This window comes from Aotus nancymaae, unplaced genomic scaffold (assembly GCF_030222135.1).
Source record: "Aotus nancymaae isolate 86718 unplaced genomic scaffold, 86718_ANA_hifiasm-v0.15.2.pri h1tg000006l, whole genome shotgun sequence".
NCBI lineage: Eukaryota > Metazoa > Chordata > Mammalia > Primates > Aotidae > Aotus > Aotus nancymaae.
Window position 1 is genome coordinate 75,533,024 of NW_026988417.1, and position 19,220 is coordinate 75,552,243.

Below are 19,220 nucleotides of genomic sequence, written 5' to 3' on the forward strand. Positions count from 1 at the left end.
TAGCACAGACTGCAGTTCTGTCTATGCTTCACACAGTTAAAAAAGGCCTGGGTGTGGTGTCCCCGTCTGTTATTCTATATGTTATCACCAAGCCTCACTCACTGTTGTGTCTCTCTCTTCTGACCTTCAGAATACCTCCAGGGATACAGAAAGGGCATGCGGCATCAAGCAGCACTTTTCAGAGTGGTTTCAATGAGTATGTAACAAAGCTAAAAAGTGTAATCCGGGAAGGGTGACTTTCAATATATGCCCTTGGTGCCTTTCACAAAGCATCTCACATGCAGCCTCTTGGTGGAGGGCCCTTCCTTGTCTCTGGATGTGCTGTGTACTGATAAAGAATAAAGAAAATGGCTGAGAGTTCTACCCAGGTTTGTTCAGCTAGGGTTTAATTTCTCTAGTGCTCCTGTAGAAATCGTGTCAATAATAAAACCTTGCATCTCTCAATCTAATCATCCCTTGACACATTCAATAGGATATAACATGCTGAGATGAGCACTGAGGAATTAGAGTAAATTATATCAAAGCAAAAGGTCCTGGTAGCTCTGACATGACAGCCTGCATGTGACTAATCTAAATATTCATTCTAGGCAATGGAACAGCTATCAACAAATTCATTACTTACAACAATATTTCCAATTCAACTGTCAACTGACAAGGGGTCTCCATAATACATCGCTGTCAGCAGTTTGCAGCAGTAAGAGAGAAAATGTACTTACATTTCACAAATATGAATGAATCATACTCTCAATTTTTTAAAGGGATTCAGCCTTATTTAACATTTTCACAAAATTGCTGTCACAAGGACAACAACCTCACAAATCATCTCATGGAAAGAACAAGTTGGACAGCAAAAATAATGGATGTGTTTCTAGTTAATCAGTCCGTGTCTTGCCTTAATATATGCATTTATGGCTTCAGATGCCTCTTGTTTAAACAAATTTTTCTCCTATGCCCCTCTCTTTCTAGCCCAGCATTAACCAGATTCTTTAGAAAAAGAGTCTTCCACGTTGTAAAACAGCACTAAGGTGACATTCACGACTTATGGAGTCATATGTCCTAGCTCAGAGAACTGGAGAGAGTAAACATGAGAAATCTGCAACACACCCTATCTGCTAACTCACCTATCTAGGCACCAGATTTTGTGACCATTCTACCTTCTTCTTCCACTGAGAGGTGGGAGGATTCTGGACAGGAATGTGGGGACATTTCCACTGTGTCAGATTTTTCTCTTCAACAAAAAAGGAGAGAAATTAAGAGACAGTGTCTTTGGCCATGGGTAGAGAAAAGAACAGTGTATCTTATTTATTTATGTTTATTTGTGAGACTGGGTCTCCTTGTGTCACTCAGGCTGCAGTGCAGTGAGTCAATCTTAGCTCACTGCAGCCTCAAAGTCCTGAGCTGAAGCAATCCTCCTGTCTCACTCTCCCAAGTAACTGGAACTACAAGTACGTGCCATCATGTTCAGCTAATTTTCTTATTTTTGATAGAGACAGGATTTCACTACGTTCCCCAGACTGGTCTCAAAGTTCTGGGGTAAAGCAATTCTCCCACCTCAGCTTCCCAAAGTCCTGGGATTACAGGCATGAGCCACCATGCCTAGCTATCTGTTTTAAAAGGCAATGTTGTAAATAGCCCAAAACATAAAATTGCAATCAAAAATTTCAAAATTCATATGAAAATAGGTATCAAATGCCAAGAGTTTTACGTATTATTTGACTTGGCAATTCTGATTTTAGCTAAAGGAAAGTATCACAGCTATGGTCAAAAATTTACATACAAAATTGATCATCATAGTATTATTATAATTTTTTTAAAAAAAAAGATGGGGCATGGTGGCTCATGCCTGTAATCCCAGCACTTTGGGAGGCCAAGGTGGGCAGATCACCTGAGGTCAGGAGTTCAAGACCAGCCTGGCCAACATGGTGAAACACTGTCTCTACTAAAAATATAAAAATTAGCTGGGCATGGTGGCGGGTGCCTGGAATTTCAGCTACTCGGGAGGCTGAGGCAGGAGAATTGCCTGAACCCAGGAGGCAGAGGTTGCAGTGAGCCAGCATCATGCCACTGCACTCCAGCCTGGATGACAGAACAAGATTCTGTTAAAAAAAAAAAAAATTATCCGGGCACGGTGATGGACGCCTGTAATCCCAGGTACTTGGGAAGCTGAGGCAGGAGAATCACTTGAACCTGGGAGGTAGAAGTTGCAGTGAGCCAAGACCAGTCACTGCACTCCAGCCTGGGCAACAAGAGCAAAACTCCATCTCAAAAAAGAAAAAAATTTTGAGAGGCTGAGGTGGGTGGATCACCTGAGGTTGGGAGTTCAAGACCAGCCTGACCAACATGGAGAAACCCCATCTCTACTAAAAATACAGAATTAGCTGGGCATAGTGTTACATGTCTATAATCCCAGCTACTCAGGAGGATGAGGCAGGATAATTGCTTGAACGCGGGAGGCAGAGGTTTCGGTAAGCCGAGATTGCGCCACTGCACTCCAGCCTGGGCAACAAGAGTGAAACTGTCTCGAAACAAACAAACAAAAAAAGATGGTAGTTCATCAGTGTTCATCAAAAATAATTATGACACATCTAATACATCCTCACAATAAAATATTAAGCAGACATTAAACTAGAAAGATTTTACAGTATTCTGTTAGATGAAAAATACGGATTATAAAATAGGATGCAGAGTTCTGTGTCTGCTTAGATGTAGAAAGTCACTAGGGAATATTGCTCTCACCTCAACAATGAGAAAGAGCTGACTAACATACACAACCATAACTTCTCTTTAACTCATCAAGAGCTAAGGTCACAAGGCAACTAAGTAATGTGAATTTCAAAGAGAGTCATAAACCCATCCAAGGAGAGACAGTAAGGGAATGTGTTCTCTTTTCAGGTCCACAAGGGGGCGTAGTTTTAAGGGGAAGAACTCCCAGCTCCATGCCCCGCTCCCATATCTCTCCAACGGGGGATTTAATGGTCTCTGTTTTAATTTTCCCGCGGGCGGGCGGGAAAGAGTCAAAAGTCAATCACTCCAACGGAAGTTCTAAGGAACTCCTTTCATCGGCCAGGGGTCTTGGAGAAGGTGGGGGTTCCTCCCAGGTTAAAAGTCCCCTTCTTCCACACCCCTTCAGACTCCATGTTTGTATCCCCTTCCACGAACTCTTGTGGAAGCTGTCCTCCCCTCTCCTGGATTTTCCCTCTGGAGTCCCCTTCCACACTGTCTCGTGGAAGCTTGTCTTCCTCTCCTAAACGCCGTCTCTCTCTCCCAGTTCCCTTCCACTCAGTGTGGAAGCTGCTTTCCTCTCCTGAATTCCACCTTTCTGGATTCTCTCACTCAGTGTGAGAGGAGCTTTCCGTCTCTGGTTTTCCCCCTCTGGGAACCCTTCTCAGTCAGTGTGAGAGCGGCTTTTCTTTCTCTCACTCGGTGTGAGAGCTAGCTGTTTCCTTCTCTCTTCTCCGTTTTCTCTTTCTCTACCTAAATAAATCACTTTTCTGCAAAAACTTTTGTGTCTGGTATTTACTTCACCAGCGCACTGCGCCATGGTCTCCTCTCCCATTCTTCGGGGAGTGATAGACCAAGAACCTGGAGAAATGTCCTCTCAGGGGAGCTAAGGGCTCCCCTGAACCCCAAAACCCAGAAACAACAGTACACATAAATATGAACGGCTTCACTTTTGTCAAAGCAAGGGAGAAAGAGATGGCTACCACACAAGTAGTTAAGAGGTCAGCTAAAAGTTTAACAAATTCTTGAAGGCCAGTATGGGACAGCCTCAAGCCTCAGACACAAAGGAGTTTGTACTCACTCTCAAGCTTTTTTCTAGGGCCTCCCACTGGGTGCTCACAAGGAAGGTTGGTGACAGGGTAGGAGAGCAGGACCTCCTCTGCTACATACTCATGTAGGAGCTGATCAGCTGCTACTGGGAACAGGCACAAAGCCTTGTCTTCTTCCCCAGGACCCTCTCTTACAAAGCAAAGTCTTAACCCATTTATGCCTGAGGATGCAGTTTTTTAAACTTTTGCAATCAGACCTTGGTGATGACCTTGAGCAGTAGGATATTTCTCCCACATGCTTATTGTTCCAATAATGGAACACTAGGCATAAAGGGGTTTAAGCTACTGGAGGACTACAGAACATCTTCTGGCTTCTAGGACTGGGCAAAAGTCTATTGCTCTGGGAGAGCAATTGAGGCAAATCTGTTTTGTCTCTGCGGGAGGTGGTGGGAAACTCTCACCCCCAGACATAGGCAAAGAGCCATTGAACATTATGTCTGTAAGAACAGAAAGACCAAGGTAAATATTATTTATGCTTGGGAATGGGCACATCTCTTCTTCTTTCACACCTTCAATATGTGTGGGTGGAAGGGGTAAGGTTGGGTCAATTAATCCGGAGTTGAGCTGAGTTTAGATTTTACTGAAGCAAAAATCTTCTGCCCCTAGAGGAGGGGCAGGAAACCTGCTGTGCCCAAGACCTTGTACTGCTCAAAAGCAGAGGGGTCAGCTACTGCAGGAGAGACGGGAATGCTGAGAAAGCCTTGACCCCAAGGTTCAGGCACATGAGGCTTGCCTGAGACTGATACCGGACCAGGACAACAAAGAAACCCTATACTCTTATAAGGAGCCTGCACAGAGAAACAAGCAATAGAAGTCCACCCTTTGTGTAGGAGCAGTAGATACAGAAGGATCTACTGTGTGACACAGGTGTGCAGAGACAGCTAAAAGCTGAGGGGACAGAATGAATACTTAGAAAATTCCTCTCGCACATCAGGCACTAAGCACATAGTAAGGGCAGCCATCCACTGAAGTCTGTGGTGCACTAAGGATAATAATAGCAACAGTAAAATCTAAACTCAGCTCAACTCCGGATTAATCGACCCAACCCCAACCCTTCCACCCACACATATTGAAGGTGTGAAAGAAGAAGAGAAGTGCCCATTCCCAAGCATAAATATTTACCTTGGTCTTTCTGTTCTTACAGACATAATGTTCAGCATTTGATTAAGACCGAGTCACAGAAAAGTGAAAACAAAAATCATTGTCAAGAGATAAATTAACAGACCCATTCTCAGAAGTAGCTTAGATATTACAACTATCATGGAGGGACTCTAACTACAAGGAACACATTAAAGGGGTCTATGGAAAAGGTGAACATGCATGAACAGATGGGAGATTTTATCAAAATGTCTAATGCAAATCTGGTAAATAAAAACAATATCAGAAATGAAGAACTCCTTTGATGGATTCACTGGTAGTCTAGACATAGCTGAGGAAAGAATTAGTAAGCTTGAAGATATGCCAGTAGAAATTATCCAAACCGAAACATAAAGATAAAAAGGAGTGAAGCACATCCAATATCTGTGGGACAATATCAAATGCTATAAAATAAAATTTGTAATTAGAATCCCAGAAGAAGCCAGGCATGGTGGCTCATGCCTGTAATCCCAGCACTTTGAGAGGCAACACAGGAGGATCACTGAGGCCAGGAGTTCAAGACCAGCCTGGGCAACACAGCAAGACTCCATCTATAATTTTTTTTTTTTTTTTTTTTATCCAGGCATGGTGGTTTGTCCCTTTAGTCCTACTCAGGAGGCTGAGGCAGGAGGATCACTTGAGACCAGGAGTTTGAGGCCACATTAAGCTATGATCTTGCCATTGCACTGAAGCCTGAGTGATAAAACCCAGTCTCAAATAAATAAATAAATAAATAATAAAATTAAAAAAAAATTTTTAAAAGAATTCCAAAGAAAAAGAGAAACAGGTTAAAAGAAAATCAAAGATAATGGCTAAGAATTTTCCAAACTTAATGAAAGACAATAAGTTACAGATCTAAGAAGCCCAGAGTCCCAAGAATACTTCTTTCCTTCAAAAAATGACTCTAGATACATCACAATCAAACTACTGAAAAACTGAAGGTAAAGAAAACATATTGAAGTCAGTGAGAAAAAAGGAAACATTACGTGCAGAGGGACAATAATACAAATCACACAACGATACAAATAAAAAACTATGTAAGGCAGAAGACAAGGTACTGACATCTTTAAAATGCCAAAAGGAAAAAACCTGACAACCCAGAATTTTATGTCTGGTAAAAATGAAGTAAAATAAAGACCTTCAGACAAACAAAAGCTGAGAATTTATTGCCCATAAACCTGTATTACAAAAAATGTAAAGGAAGTTCTTCAGGCAGAAGGAAGATATCAAATGGAAATTAGTATACACACATACAAAAATAAAGAAGCTGGAAATGAAATAATAAAGGTAAATATTAAATGTATCTTTCTTATTATAATCACTTTTAAATAGTATATAGGATATGAATACATTTTTTTAAAAAGCTGGCATGATGCATAAAAAACTTCAGAAACGCATACAGCAAAATTTTAACTGATCTTTTTTCTAAGTGGAAGGATTCCATATTATTTCCTTTTAATCTTGATGCTGATTTGCATTTAAAAATTTTTCTACAATGAACCTATATTACATTTTAGGCTAAAAAGTGGAATTTTTTTTTTTTTTTTTTTTTGAGACTGGGTCTTGCTCTGTTGCCAGGCTGGAGTGCAGTGGAGCAATCTTGGCTCACTGCAACCTCCACCTCCTGGGTTCAAGCAATTCTTCCGCCTCAGCCTCCTGAGTAGCTGGGACCACAGGCGCGTGCCAACACGCCTAGCTAATTTTTGTATTTTTAGTAGAGATGGGGTTTCACCATGTTGGCCAGGATGGTCTCGATCTCTTGACCTCATGTTCCGCCTGCCTCGGCCTCCCAAAGTGCTGGGATTACAGGCATGAGCCACCGTGCCTGGCCTGGAATTTTAATTCTTATATTCTGTTTAGATTATACAGATTTCAAGAGCTGTGGGGTTAGAGAAATTTTATAAGCTAATTGTTAGAGGAAATAATAACTAGAAAATGAATTTTCTGTTATGAAAAGCTTACTCAGTGTTTCTGTCTTACTGTATGGGAAAGAAGAGACACTAAAAAGGCAAGAAGAGCTGTTTTCTCTGATGCATAAACCAATAAAAATAGATTGAACTCTTTAGAAAATAAAGATTGAATAAAAACCTTTTATAAATGTATTACTGGGCAATGCCCTGGAGCTATAGCCATAAGCTTTCCTTGAAAGTCTCTTTATTTTAAGAACATATCCAGGATAGATTAAAAGATTACTCTCTATATGGTCTAGAAAGAGAACCAGGAATGGATAATATCTAAATATTAGTGAGAATGGTATCTACCTGCATCAAAATGACTTTTGTAAAATTTAACCTTGCTTTAACTTCTGCATAAATATTTAAATGTTGCATAAAAACTAGCAAAATTTTCTCCTTAGCTTTGGTAGTAAAGTAGTATTTCATTAAAGAAGGAATAATTTAGTGCAAACTACACTGTTCTTCTTTTGACTTGGCTAATCAAGGCTATGGGGAGCCAAAATTTAGAATTCAAGTCCAGAACCAGGTACCACCATCTACATGACAGAGTTATTGAAGGATAAGAGATAATGTGTGTAAAGACATAATGTAAGTACATAGTAAGCAGTTAATAAATAGCAACTGTAGCAATCTAGGGGAAAATAAATAATTTTTTAAAATAATAGCTATTATTGGCTACTGAAGTGAATTAAAGATGCATGAGGATGCCTTTATTGCCATCAACAATTAAGTTAATACTTTACAAACAGCAGTCCCAGAATCCACTGACACCTGTTGATTAATATGTTTACCATGCTAGTGAGTGAAGTACTCAGGTTCCAGAAATTCGAGCAACTGTCTCCTCATCTTGCCAGGGGAATTTCTTGCACATAGAAATGGGATAGTCAAAGTGGGAAAAGAAAAATGACTGCTAATGCAGTTGGCGTATTTTTACACATACACACACACACACACACACACATATACACAAATTCTCCCAAAGTTCTAGTAGGAAAAGTACCTCTTACAGAGGCAAAAAAAAAAAATGACAATTTGACTTGGAAAATTTTAAAAAGTCATAAGAAGCTACTGAATAATGTATCACACCGACTTCTCCCCAACCCAAAATTTTAACCACTCCATTAGGGAAATTTTGGTGTTGATGCTGTAACCTCAATATTGAATCATCTCTGTCTTGTATCCCAGAATATAATTCAGCTGTTCAGCTACAACAATCGTGTCTCTTTAGAAAGGCCAAAAGTTTAATAAAAGTAGTTAAAGGATATTTTACCCTTTCCATTTACTTTAACAAAAGGTATCTAATTAAACACAGTTCACACCTCTTTAGTTGATTTTACCAAGTTCTTGTAACTGGAAGCCACATAATTTTAATTTTTGCCAACTACAGCTGGATGCAGGGAAGATTATTCAAAGAAAAAAATACTTCATTCTCAATTTTTTTTGTAACAGTAGCTGTTATTTTCAGGAACATTCTCAAAATTTTTGCAGAGCCAGGATAAGATGTCGTGGTTTGAGGTGAAGGCAGAGTAAGAGAGACTCCAGGGCTCAAGCTGTTAACCAAAGATATACTGCCACTCAAAAATGGGAGATAAGATTCAAGGAGAGGAAATATTTACATTCACAGGAATGTTTGACAAGAATAAATCAAAGCAGGATGATGAAGTGAGGAGAGACTATAAGAGGACAAAATTCCTCCCTTCCCCACCAAAAACAACAACAAAAAAGAGTGTTGCTGAGTGATCGGCTAAATAGCTTTTGTTCTCTTATAAAACTGTGAGAGAAGAACATCATGGCATTAAGAACACAGTGTGACAGGCGAGGCAAAATGTCTCCATGCAGAGAAGGGCACCAAAAAAGGAACAAAGCTGTCTGGCAGGTGAAAAGACGAAGACTACAGGGAGAGCAAGAGGCAAATAGACAAGAGGGAGTGAAAAAACAGATCAATGGGACAGAGATTGAGTAACAGGAGAGACTGAATGGGGAGAAGCAAAGATGTCTGTAGAGAGAGGGGCCCAGTCTGGCAGTGAACAGGTGTGTGCTGGAGTTTCCTCCTTCCACATTCCCAGACCCAAATTGGGGAGCTCTAGAAAGATAGGGCAAGCACCCTCTAGAACCTTATTCTCTTTTTCACTGTTCAATCTCCAGCATCTTGAACAGCGTCTGACATATAGTGGGTACTCAAAACATAGTTTTCAAATGAATAAGTGATACATGGAGAAAAGAGAAAGAAGCCAAATTAACATGACTCATGGCATCTGGTATTGAACTGTGAGTTAGCAGAAAGAATACCAAAGAGCTGGGCTCTGCTTATAGCATGGCCAAGTGATGTTTACCACAGGGCCAACTTTGGTTTCCCTGCTGCAGGACCAGTAAGTGACCCGAGTAAAACAGGCAGTCACCAATCCCAGGGTAACTGAGTAGTAAGGGAGTGGCACAGCGTGGTTGTACTTAAAAGCCCCTCTGTCTCCATGTCTCTCCCCAAATTCCAAACACGTTTATATGCTTGAATAGCTCATCATCCAGGGTCTCTCCTTTGAGATGGTTTCTACAGAGTTTTTCACAAAATACAAATAACCAACTGAGGAAAGAGACCCAAGCATCTAAGATCACCTCCCCATGAGTTCTACGTTGCATTTCAATAGAAGTAAAGGCTGGCTGACTGGTGCCTCCTTAATCACCTTCCTATAGATAGCACACGTGGTATGGGGAAATCTTTCCGGAAGGCATTGTTTTTACTTAAACAAGATCAAACCCCGTCCCCGCGCCTACTCCATGGACCAAGATCCTTTCACATGTAATTTCTAAGGCTGTAAACCCAAGACCCTTTCACGTGTAATTTCTAAGGCTGTAAACCCAAGACCCTTTCACGTGTAATATCTAGAGTTGTAAGCCTACATAAAGGCATAGCTTCTCTTTGTCAGAGGAGCTTGGCTGTTAGACAACTATGTTGCCTTGCTCCCGGCCAAATAAATCACCCCTTCCTTCCTAGTTCAGTGTCCGAGAGGTCTGTTTCTCACGGCCGTTCCTGCTTCACAATCAAGGCTTTGAATGTGCTCAACATCACTAACATCTAGGCAGGAATTGTTCTATTATCTTAGCAACAAGTAGAGAGGTCTTCGCAGCAAATGGACTCAGAACAGAAAGAGACTCCCCAAAGCCCTACATAGAACCATCATCAAAGAGCAATGGATTCAGTCAAGGGAGATGGAGTCAGGTTGGTTGCGAATCCCCAGATGATTCATCCTATTCCATACATAATCCCTAAAGTGGAAGATGAAGGTGGGGTGAAGAAGCAAAGATGAGTCAAATAATGTCTTGTCTAACCACCCTGCCCTGGATATATATATGATGCTCAAAATAGAGAAATACACTTACGGTTTAGACAGATAGGGTTACACAAAGTTAAAAAAAAAAAAAAGGAAAGTATCGATTTCCAGTTTCTGGTTCCACATGAAGAGCTCAAAAGTTACCATTCTATCCTAACAAAATGCTGAACAAACTGAAAAAAGTCAACAAGTCTTAGATTAGTAAGAGATATGAGATTACAGGGGAAACCACTGCTCCCAAAATTGGATAGACAGGCGGACATAGAGAATCACAACAGAGGGAGCAGAAACCTTCACAGGAACTAGTGCTGTGTTGGGAAAACCTGAACTTAAATGATGAATTGCTGGAGGCTAGGTGTGGACAAGTCTGAAGGTTAAAATCTCCAGGGGGGATCTAGTCATAAGGAGGCCCCCATGTTTTTGTGACTTTTCCCTCCAGGAGCTTGACTAGATTCTCACAGTATATATCAGGACAAAAATTCCCTTGTATTTCCATCAGGAGGCGGAGAAAAGAATCACACTGAAATATACCAGAGTACTCTGTTCTTAACAAGATCTACCTTCAGGAGAAACTAGTTAGCCAGAGCCTAACATGTTGGTGTTTTATTCAGAGCCTAACCATCCTGTGGGAAGGAAAATACCCAACTCCAGCCAATTCCAGCCATCTTGTTCCACCTAAATGAGGAGAGAAAAAACTAAGAAACACCCATGAAGTTCACAGTCCAGAGGCATAAGTTCACTAAGAGACTGAGACCTAATCACAGGGCTCTAGAATGCAACTCCTCCCCCCACACACCTCCCACCACACTACTGAAGGCCTATCTACAGCAATTCCTTTTACTCAGTATATCATGTGCGGAGATCAAGAAAAAATTACAAGGCATGATAAAAGGCAAAAACCAAAGCAAAACAAAACATAGCTTGAAGAGACACAGCAAGCATCAGAACTAGATATAGCAAGGATCTTGGAATTGTCACACAGGAATTTAAAATAACTATGATTAATGTGCTAAGGGCTGTAATGGATACAGTAGGTAGCTTGCAAGAATATATGGGCAATATAATCAGAGAGATGAAAATCCTAAGAAAGAACCAAAAAGAAGTGATAGAGATAAAAAGTACTGTAACAGAAGTGAAAAATGCCTTTAATAGGCTTATAAGTAGACTGGACATGGTTGAGGAAAGAATTTCTGAGCTTGAGGAAATATGAGTAGAAACTTCCAAAACTGAAAAGCAATGAGAAGAGACGCTCAAACACAAAAGGCAGAAAAATAATAAAAGACAAAAATGTAAAAAAGAAAAAGTGCAAAAAATAGAAAATAGTAACAAATACGGTAAATATTAACTTATCTTCATCAATAAAAACCTTGAACATCAATGGTCTAAATGTATCCATTAAAAGACAGAGACTGTCAGAGTGGATCAAAAAACGACCCAACTATATGTTGTGTATAAGAAACTGACCCACTTTAAATATAAAGACGCATATAGATTAAAACTAAAGGAATGGAGAAAGATATACCATTCTTATACTCATCAAAATAAAGTAGGAGTAGCTATATTAATTTCAGACATAGCAGACTTCAAAACAAGAAGAGTTATCAGAGATAGAGAGACATTACATAACAATATGGGGTTAATTCTCCAAGAAGACATAATGATCCTTAATCTGTATGTACCTAATTACAGAGTGTCAAACTATGTGAAGCAAAAACTGATAAAACTACAAGGAGTCATAGATGAATCCACAATTACAATTGGAGATGTCAACAGCTCCCTATCAGAAACAGACCCACGAAGCAGAAAATCAGTAAGGACACAGTTAAATTCAACAACACCATCAATCCACAGAATATAATTGACATCTATAGGCTCCTTCATCCAGCAACAGCAGAATATGCATTCTTCTCAAGCTCACATAGAACTTTCAGCAAGACAGAGCACATTCTGGGCCATAAAATATACCTTAACAAATTTAAAAGAATAGAAATTAAAGAATGTTTGCTCTCAGACCACAATGGAATTAAACCAGAAATCAATAATAAAAGACAACTGGAGGCCATGTGCAGTGGCTCACACCTGTTATCCCAGAACTTTGGGAGGCCAAGGTGGATGGATCACCTGAGATCAAGAGTTCAAGACCAGTCTAGCCAACACAGTGAAACCTGTCTCTACCAAAAACACAAAAATGAGCTGTGCATGGTGCTGTGTGCCTGTAATCCCTGCTACTCTAGAAGCTAAGGCAGAAAGATTGCTTGAATCTGGGAGGCAGAGGTTGCAGTGAGCTGAGATTGCACCACTGCACTCCAGCCTGGGTGGACACAGTGAGACTCTGTCTCAAAAAAAAAAAAAAAAAAAAAAAGACAACTGGAAAACCCCAAAATACATGGAAATCAAACAACACACTTCTAAATAACACATGGGCCAAGAAAGAAATCTCAAGAGACATTTAAGAATATTTTGAACTAAATTAAAATGAAAACAAAACTCATCAAAATTTGTGGGATGCCATGAAAGCAGTGCTTAGAGGAAAATTTATAGCATGACTACATATGTTGGGAAAAAAAAATCTAAAATCAATTATCTAAGCTTCTACCTTAGGAAACTAAAAAAAGAAGAGCAAATTAAATCCAAAGTAAGAAGAAAATAAATTTTAAAAATTAGAGCGGAAATTAGTGAAATTACAAACAGGAAATCAATTTTAAAAATAAATGAAACCAAAAGCTGGTTCTGCAAATCAATTAATAAAACTGATAAGCCTCTAGCCAGACTAAGAAAAAAAGAAGAAGGGCACAAATTATTAATATCATAAATAAAAGAGGGGACACAACTATAGATCCCGTGGATGTTAAAAGACTAATAAAGAAATACTATGAACAACTCTATGCCCACAAATTTGATAATTTAGATGAAATGGATCAAATCACTGAAAGGCACAACCTACCAAAACTCACACAAGAAAAAATAGACAATCTAAATAGGCCTGTATTTATTAAGTACATTGAATCAATAATTAAAAACCTTCCAAAATAGACAGAACCAGGCCAAGATGGGTCCACTGGTGAATTCTACCAAATATTTAATTTTGTATGAGAATTGGTATAATTTTTAAAAGAGAGAATTTCTCTTTTAGAAAATAAAAGTAGAGAGAATACTTCCTAACTCATTCTGTGAGGTCAGTATCACCAAACAAGACAAAGATATTATAAGAAAAGAAACCAATATTTTTCATGAGCCAGATGCTAAAAATCTTCAACAAAATGTTAGCAAATTAAATCCAACAATGTATAAAAATAATTACACACTCCAACTAAGTAGGATTTATACTAGGTATGCAAAGCTGGTTCAAAATTTGAAAGCCAATAAATGTAATCTACCACATTATAGGCTAAAGAAGAAAAATTACATGATCATATCAATAGATGCAGGGAATGCATGTGACAAAATGCAACACCCATTCATGATAAAAACTCTCAGTAAATTCTCAATGATAAAGAATATTTACAAAAAATATACAGCTAATGTCATAATGGTGAGAGACTATATGGTTTCCCCCTAAGATGAGGAACAAGGCAAGGATGTACCCTCTTATCACTCCCTTTTGCTGTTATATGGAAGTCCTACCTAACGCAATAAGGTAAGAAAAGGAAGTAAAGCATATATTGATTGGGAAGGAAGAAATAAAACTGTCTTTGTTTGCACCTGATGTAATTGTCTTCATAGAAAATCTGGGAAAAAAAAAAAAACAAAACCATTCCTGTAACTAATAAGTGATTATAACAAGGTTGCCAGATACAAGGTTAATATACAAAAGTCAGTTTGCTTTCCCACATACAAGCAATGAACAAGTGGCATTTAAAATTAAAAACACAATACCATTTATATTAGCACCATAAAAATCCAACAAATATAAATCTAACAAAACATGTATAAGATCTATATGAGGAAAATCATAAAACACTAATGAAAGAAATCAAAGAACTAAATAGATGAAGAATCATTCCATGCTCATAAATAGGAATACTCAATATTGTCAATATGTCTGTTTTTCTCAACTTGATCTATATTCAATGCAATTCCAATCTAAATCCCAGCAAGTTACTTTGTAGATATTGACAAACTGATTGCAAAGTTTATATATGGAGGCAAAAGACTCAGAATAGCCAACACAATATTGAAGGAGAAGGACAAAGTTGGAAGACTGACACTACTTGACTTCAGGACTTACTATAAAGGCAAAGTAATCAAGACAGTGTGGTACTGACACAAGAAGAGACTAATCGATCAATGGATCATAACAGAGAGCCTAGAAATAGACCCATATAAATACAGTCAACTGATCTTTGACAAAGGAACAAAGGGAATACAATGGAGAAAAGGTAGTCTTTTTAACAAATGGTGCTGGTGGACATTTGCGTGCAAAAAAAAAATAAATTTAGACACAGACTTTACACACCTCACAAAAAGTGATTCAAAATGGATCACAGTTCTAAATGTAAAACACAAAACTACAAAACTTCTAGAAGACAACATAGGAGAAAATCTAAATGAACCTGGGTTTGACAATGACTTTTATATATGACATCAAAGGGCATGATTCATGAGATAAAGAATTGATAAGCTGGACATCATTAAAATTTAAAATTTCTACTTTGCAAATGATACTGTCAAAAGAATGAAAGGACAAGCCATATACAGGAAGACAATATTTGTAAAAGACATATCTGATAAAGGACTGTTATCCAAAATATACAAAGAACTCTGAAAACTTAATAAGAAAGCAATCTGATTTAAAAATGGACCAAAGATCTTGACAAATATCTTACTAAAGAAGATATTCAGATGGAAGAATAAGCATATGTCATCAGGGAAATCCAAACTAAAACAGCATTGAGATGCTACTACATATCAGTTAGAATGGCCAAAATCCAGAACACAGACGACAACAAATATTGGCAAGGCTTTGCAGCAACAGAAATTCTCATTCATTGCTGTTGGAAATGAAAATGATACAGCCACTTTGGAAGATAGTTTGGCTGTTTCTTAACAAAACTAAACATATTCTGACGGTACAATCCCACAGTTGTGCTCCTTGGTATTTACCCAAAGGAGCTGAAAACTTGTGTCCACACAAAAACCTGCACATTGATGTTTATTGTAGCTTTATTAATTATTACCAAACTTGGAAGCCACCAAGATGTCCTCCACTGGGCGAATGGATACACTTTGACAGATCTAGAGCTTATTTTGGTCATTATTCAGCACTAAAAACAAATGAAAAGACATGGAGAAAGCACAAATACATATTGCTAAGTGAAAGAAGCCAATCTGAAAGGGCTACATACAGTATGATTCTAACTATACAACATTCTGGGGCTGGACCAGGCAACTAAGGGTGACCTCTATAGTTTAGAACCTGCAAGTTCTCAGAAGACAGAGGCCAATTTTAGGCTGTATCCTCAGCACTGATTCCCAGCTGCAAAAAGCAAAACTATAGAGATAGTGGAAAGATGAGTGGTTGTCAGGGCTTGGGGGAAGGGAATGATGAACAGACAGAGAACAGAAGATTTTTAGGCAGTGAAAATACTCTGTATGATACTACAATAGTGGATACATTTGTCATTATACATTTGTCCAAACCCATGGACTATAAAACACCAACAGTGAATCCTGATGGAAACCATGAACTTTGAGTGACAGTGACGTGTCAATGTAGGTCCTTCAACTGTAACAAATATTCACTCTGTTAAGGAATGCTGATAATGGGGGAGGCTATGCATATGTGTGGGTAGGAGGTACACGGGATATCTCTGAACCTTCCTCTCAATTTTGCTAAATGAAACCTAAAAGTGCTCTTTAAAAAATCACCTTTAAAAACAACAAAAAAGGAGGGTATCACTGAGAGATGTGATGCTCATTATTGGGGGGTGGGGGAGAGGACTAGTGATAACAGACTAGGGGGTGAATTGAGGTGAAATACGTCCCAAAAAGATTCTGAATGTTCGAGTGTCTTTCTTCCTGGAATGGCAATATTTATACATTTTGATCTCTTCCCAAGGCACCAGAACAGAAGTGATTTGCTCTTTTGAACCATTCCATCCATTTTCTCTTAGTTTATCTCATCACCATGGCGATGAGGCAAGGACCTTGTGTCTGGACTAGCATCCTCTCTGATTACTTTAAAAATGCATGACAGTGTTTACATGTAACCTCTAGAGGAATGTCTTTCCTAAAATGGGACTCAATGGAATAAGCAAAGCATTAGGAGAAACAGTCTCTGGATTTTATCTTCATTTTGCCATCTCAGAAAGATGAGCTGAGATTCCAGTTTCTGCTCATTAGTGGAGACAGAGAGACTACCCACTTGATTCACAAAAAATAAGACTGAATGACAGGAGATGGCCAATCGCTTTGCTTAAGGCAGAACAACCGGGTGGCTGTGGCAGACACTGCTAATTGTCTACCCCATATCTATTCACCCTTCCTTCCTTAGAAACAAAACCAAGATTTTATTCAAGGGTCTGATGTATTAACCAAGAGAACACACTTTCCCATTTCCCTTGGGTACAGATACAGTCAATGAGAGACAAGTGGATAGGTTGTATGTATCTTCTAGGAAGAGTCCTTAAAAGTGACTGACTCAACTCAGCAATGGGCTCCCTTCGGCCTCCCTGATTTCCCTTCTGGTTGGAGCTTTAGTGATCAATTTGCACCATGAAACAACACTGACAATGAAAGCCCCCTGCTAAGGATGGTAGAGCAGAAAGATAAAAGAATCCCAGTTCTCTACTGATCCCTGCGGTGCATGCCCTCTCATTTAAGCCAAACATAATTCTTGATGGATTCACTCTCAACCTTATGAATGGCTCACTGATAGGTTCACCTCAACATTTGCAGGGTTCAGGCAAAGAGTATAGGTGGAAGTCCCTAGCCTGTGGTTCATCCCTTTTCCTTCTCCCCTTTTGCTCTGTCCCATTGGGTGGATATCTGAGCTCATACTTTTCAGCTTAACTCCCTGTGTTAACACTGCCCCTTAGCCACTCTGCAGGCCTAGGCTCTACATATTTCCTGTTGGGAGGACAGAGCCCAGGAAGAGGCTGCTATAGGCTCCAGAAGTGAGCTCAGGGCCATTTAGGCAGGAATCTAGGACCCTAGGAATCCAGGGTGTGGCCCAGAAGTCAAGGAAGGTTCAGGCAGGTGACATGTTCCTTTAGCCCTGTGATCTCCTCACTCTGTGGAGAGAAGTGTGGCCCTTTAAGTCGTAAGACCTAGGACAGGGGCCCTAGTTGCCAGGGCCAAAAGGCAATACCCCTGGCTTCTCTCCCTTGCACCGCCTAATGGCTGCCTTTACACAACGTACACATTGACAGCACAGCAAAATGTGGTTTAGTCCGGTTAACTGCTTGTTATGACAGCCTTGGTGAGATTATCTTTTAGGGTCTAGAAGTATAGCTTGAAACGTGTTGTTTTCCTGCTCCTACCTTCTCTCTTCCATGAGACTGTACAATGGAAATCTGATTAAGCCTGACTCTCTGCCGAGCTTTTCTTTAGTAAGTTGTCATTATGATGGCTCAGCTAAAGTTTATCAATCAACTGCAGTATCTGTGTTAGTGCCCTGAGTGGACTGAAGGAGGAGTCTCTAAATCCTCAGTCTCTATCACCTGTTTAAGTAAAGTCTCCAAGGGCACTTAGCTGACTGATCTGCACAAACACTGCACCCTGGGAGTGTGGTGGAGTCAGCTATGAATTCTGATAGTCTCCAACTGAAATAGGGACTGTTGCTCTCAGAAAATCAAACAGGAGCAGGTGGAGATTCAGCCCACGAGAGGTGTGCCACTGAAATAACCCAAGTCTGGGCCCCAAATGCATCTGGGCACCTTTCTTTGTTACTCAGGAAGCTCTCCATTCAGCCCAGAATAGCAAGAACTGAGCTCTGTTGTGACACTGCCTGACCCCAGGATCCACCCCTCCAGCTCATACTCCCACATATAATGCTCCGATTCCTGTGAGGACTGTCTCCTCTCCACAGCCTAACTGGCAGGACCAGTTAGCCAGCTTCACGAACATGAAAATATCTGAACAGCTGACTGCTTCTGTGTATGTTGGAAACTTTCTTCATTTAGTTCAGTGATTCTAAGCTTTATTTTGGATTATGCATCTCTATGTTCTCTATGCTGTATAAATATCAAAGGACATCAGTGCTCACCCACACATCTGAGGACTGCTGTAGCCCCTTTAAATTAGCAAAGTATAATCACAAGAACATTGAGTGAATAATCTAAGATGCATGCACTTCTAGCTTCAAGTTTCTATCTATATTTTATTAGTTGGCTCATAGGATGTATTGCACAAACACACACATACATATTAGGATGTTTTGACATCTTAAAAACCTTTCTGGCTGGGAAGAGCCTGACCTTCCTGAGCCTAGGCAATTCTTAGAGATAGTAAAGGGCATAGCCAGGAGCATGCCTTTAACACACAAACCACACAATCCAGAGCCATACCTCCTCTGTTTGGCCTGTACTCTCAAAGAGCAGTATTCCTCTGCTTTAATCATTCTGGGGCTGGACCAGGCAACTAGGGGTGAACCTACAAGTTCTGAGAAGACAGAGGCCAATTTTAGGCTGTATCCTCAGCACTGATTCCCAGCAGGAGCTCAATGATATATGTGACATGATGATATGAATGAATGGTTTCTGATAGCCACAGCCTCCTTTAGTCACTGGACTGGTGATGAAAGATGTTCTCATATGACTATTCAGGGAACTTGCTGAAATAGTCTTTGTTCTTCTTCCTGCATTTAGAAATAGTCTTCAGACATATGTGCCGCCAGTACACACATAATGAATCAGATTACAACATTTTTTTATGAGAAAAGATGAAAAAAAAATTCCATTTTTATGGTCAGAGAAACCCAGACTGTTAGACCCGGCTCATTTCTCATGAATAAAACAGAAACTCTTTTGCCT

At 39.6% G+C, this 19,220-nt stretch overlaps 1 protein-coding gene across 2 annotated transcripts in view; it reads right to left on the reverse strand.

Moving 5' to 3' along the window:
• SCD5 (stearoyl-CoA desaturase 5) overlaps positions 1-19,220 on the reverse strand; it is a 169,774-nt gene that overhangs the window by 31,382 nt on the left and 119,172 nt on the right. Inside the window, exon 4 of one of the 2 annotated variants that reach the window (XM_021669628.2) lies at positions 190-328. The exons of the other annotated variant lie outside the window; for it this stretch is intronic. Within the exon in view, the coding sequence (XP_021525303.2) occupies positions 190-328 (139 nt within the window). Of the gene's footprint in view, positions 1-189; positions 329-19,220 lie in introns of those variants that run through there. 2 annotated transcript variants of the gene reach the window in all.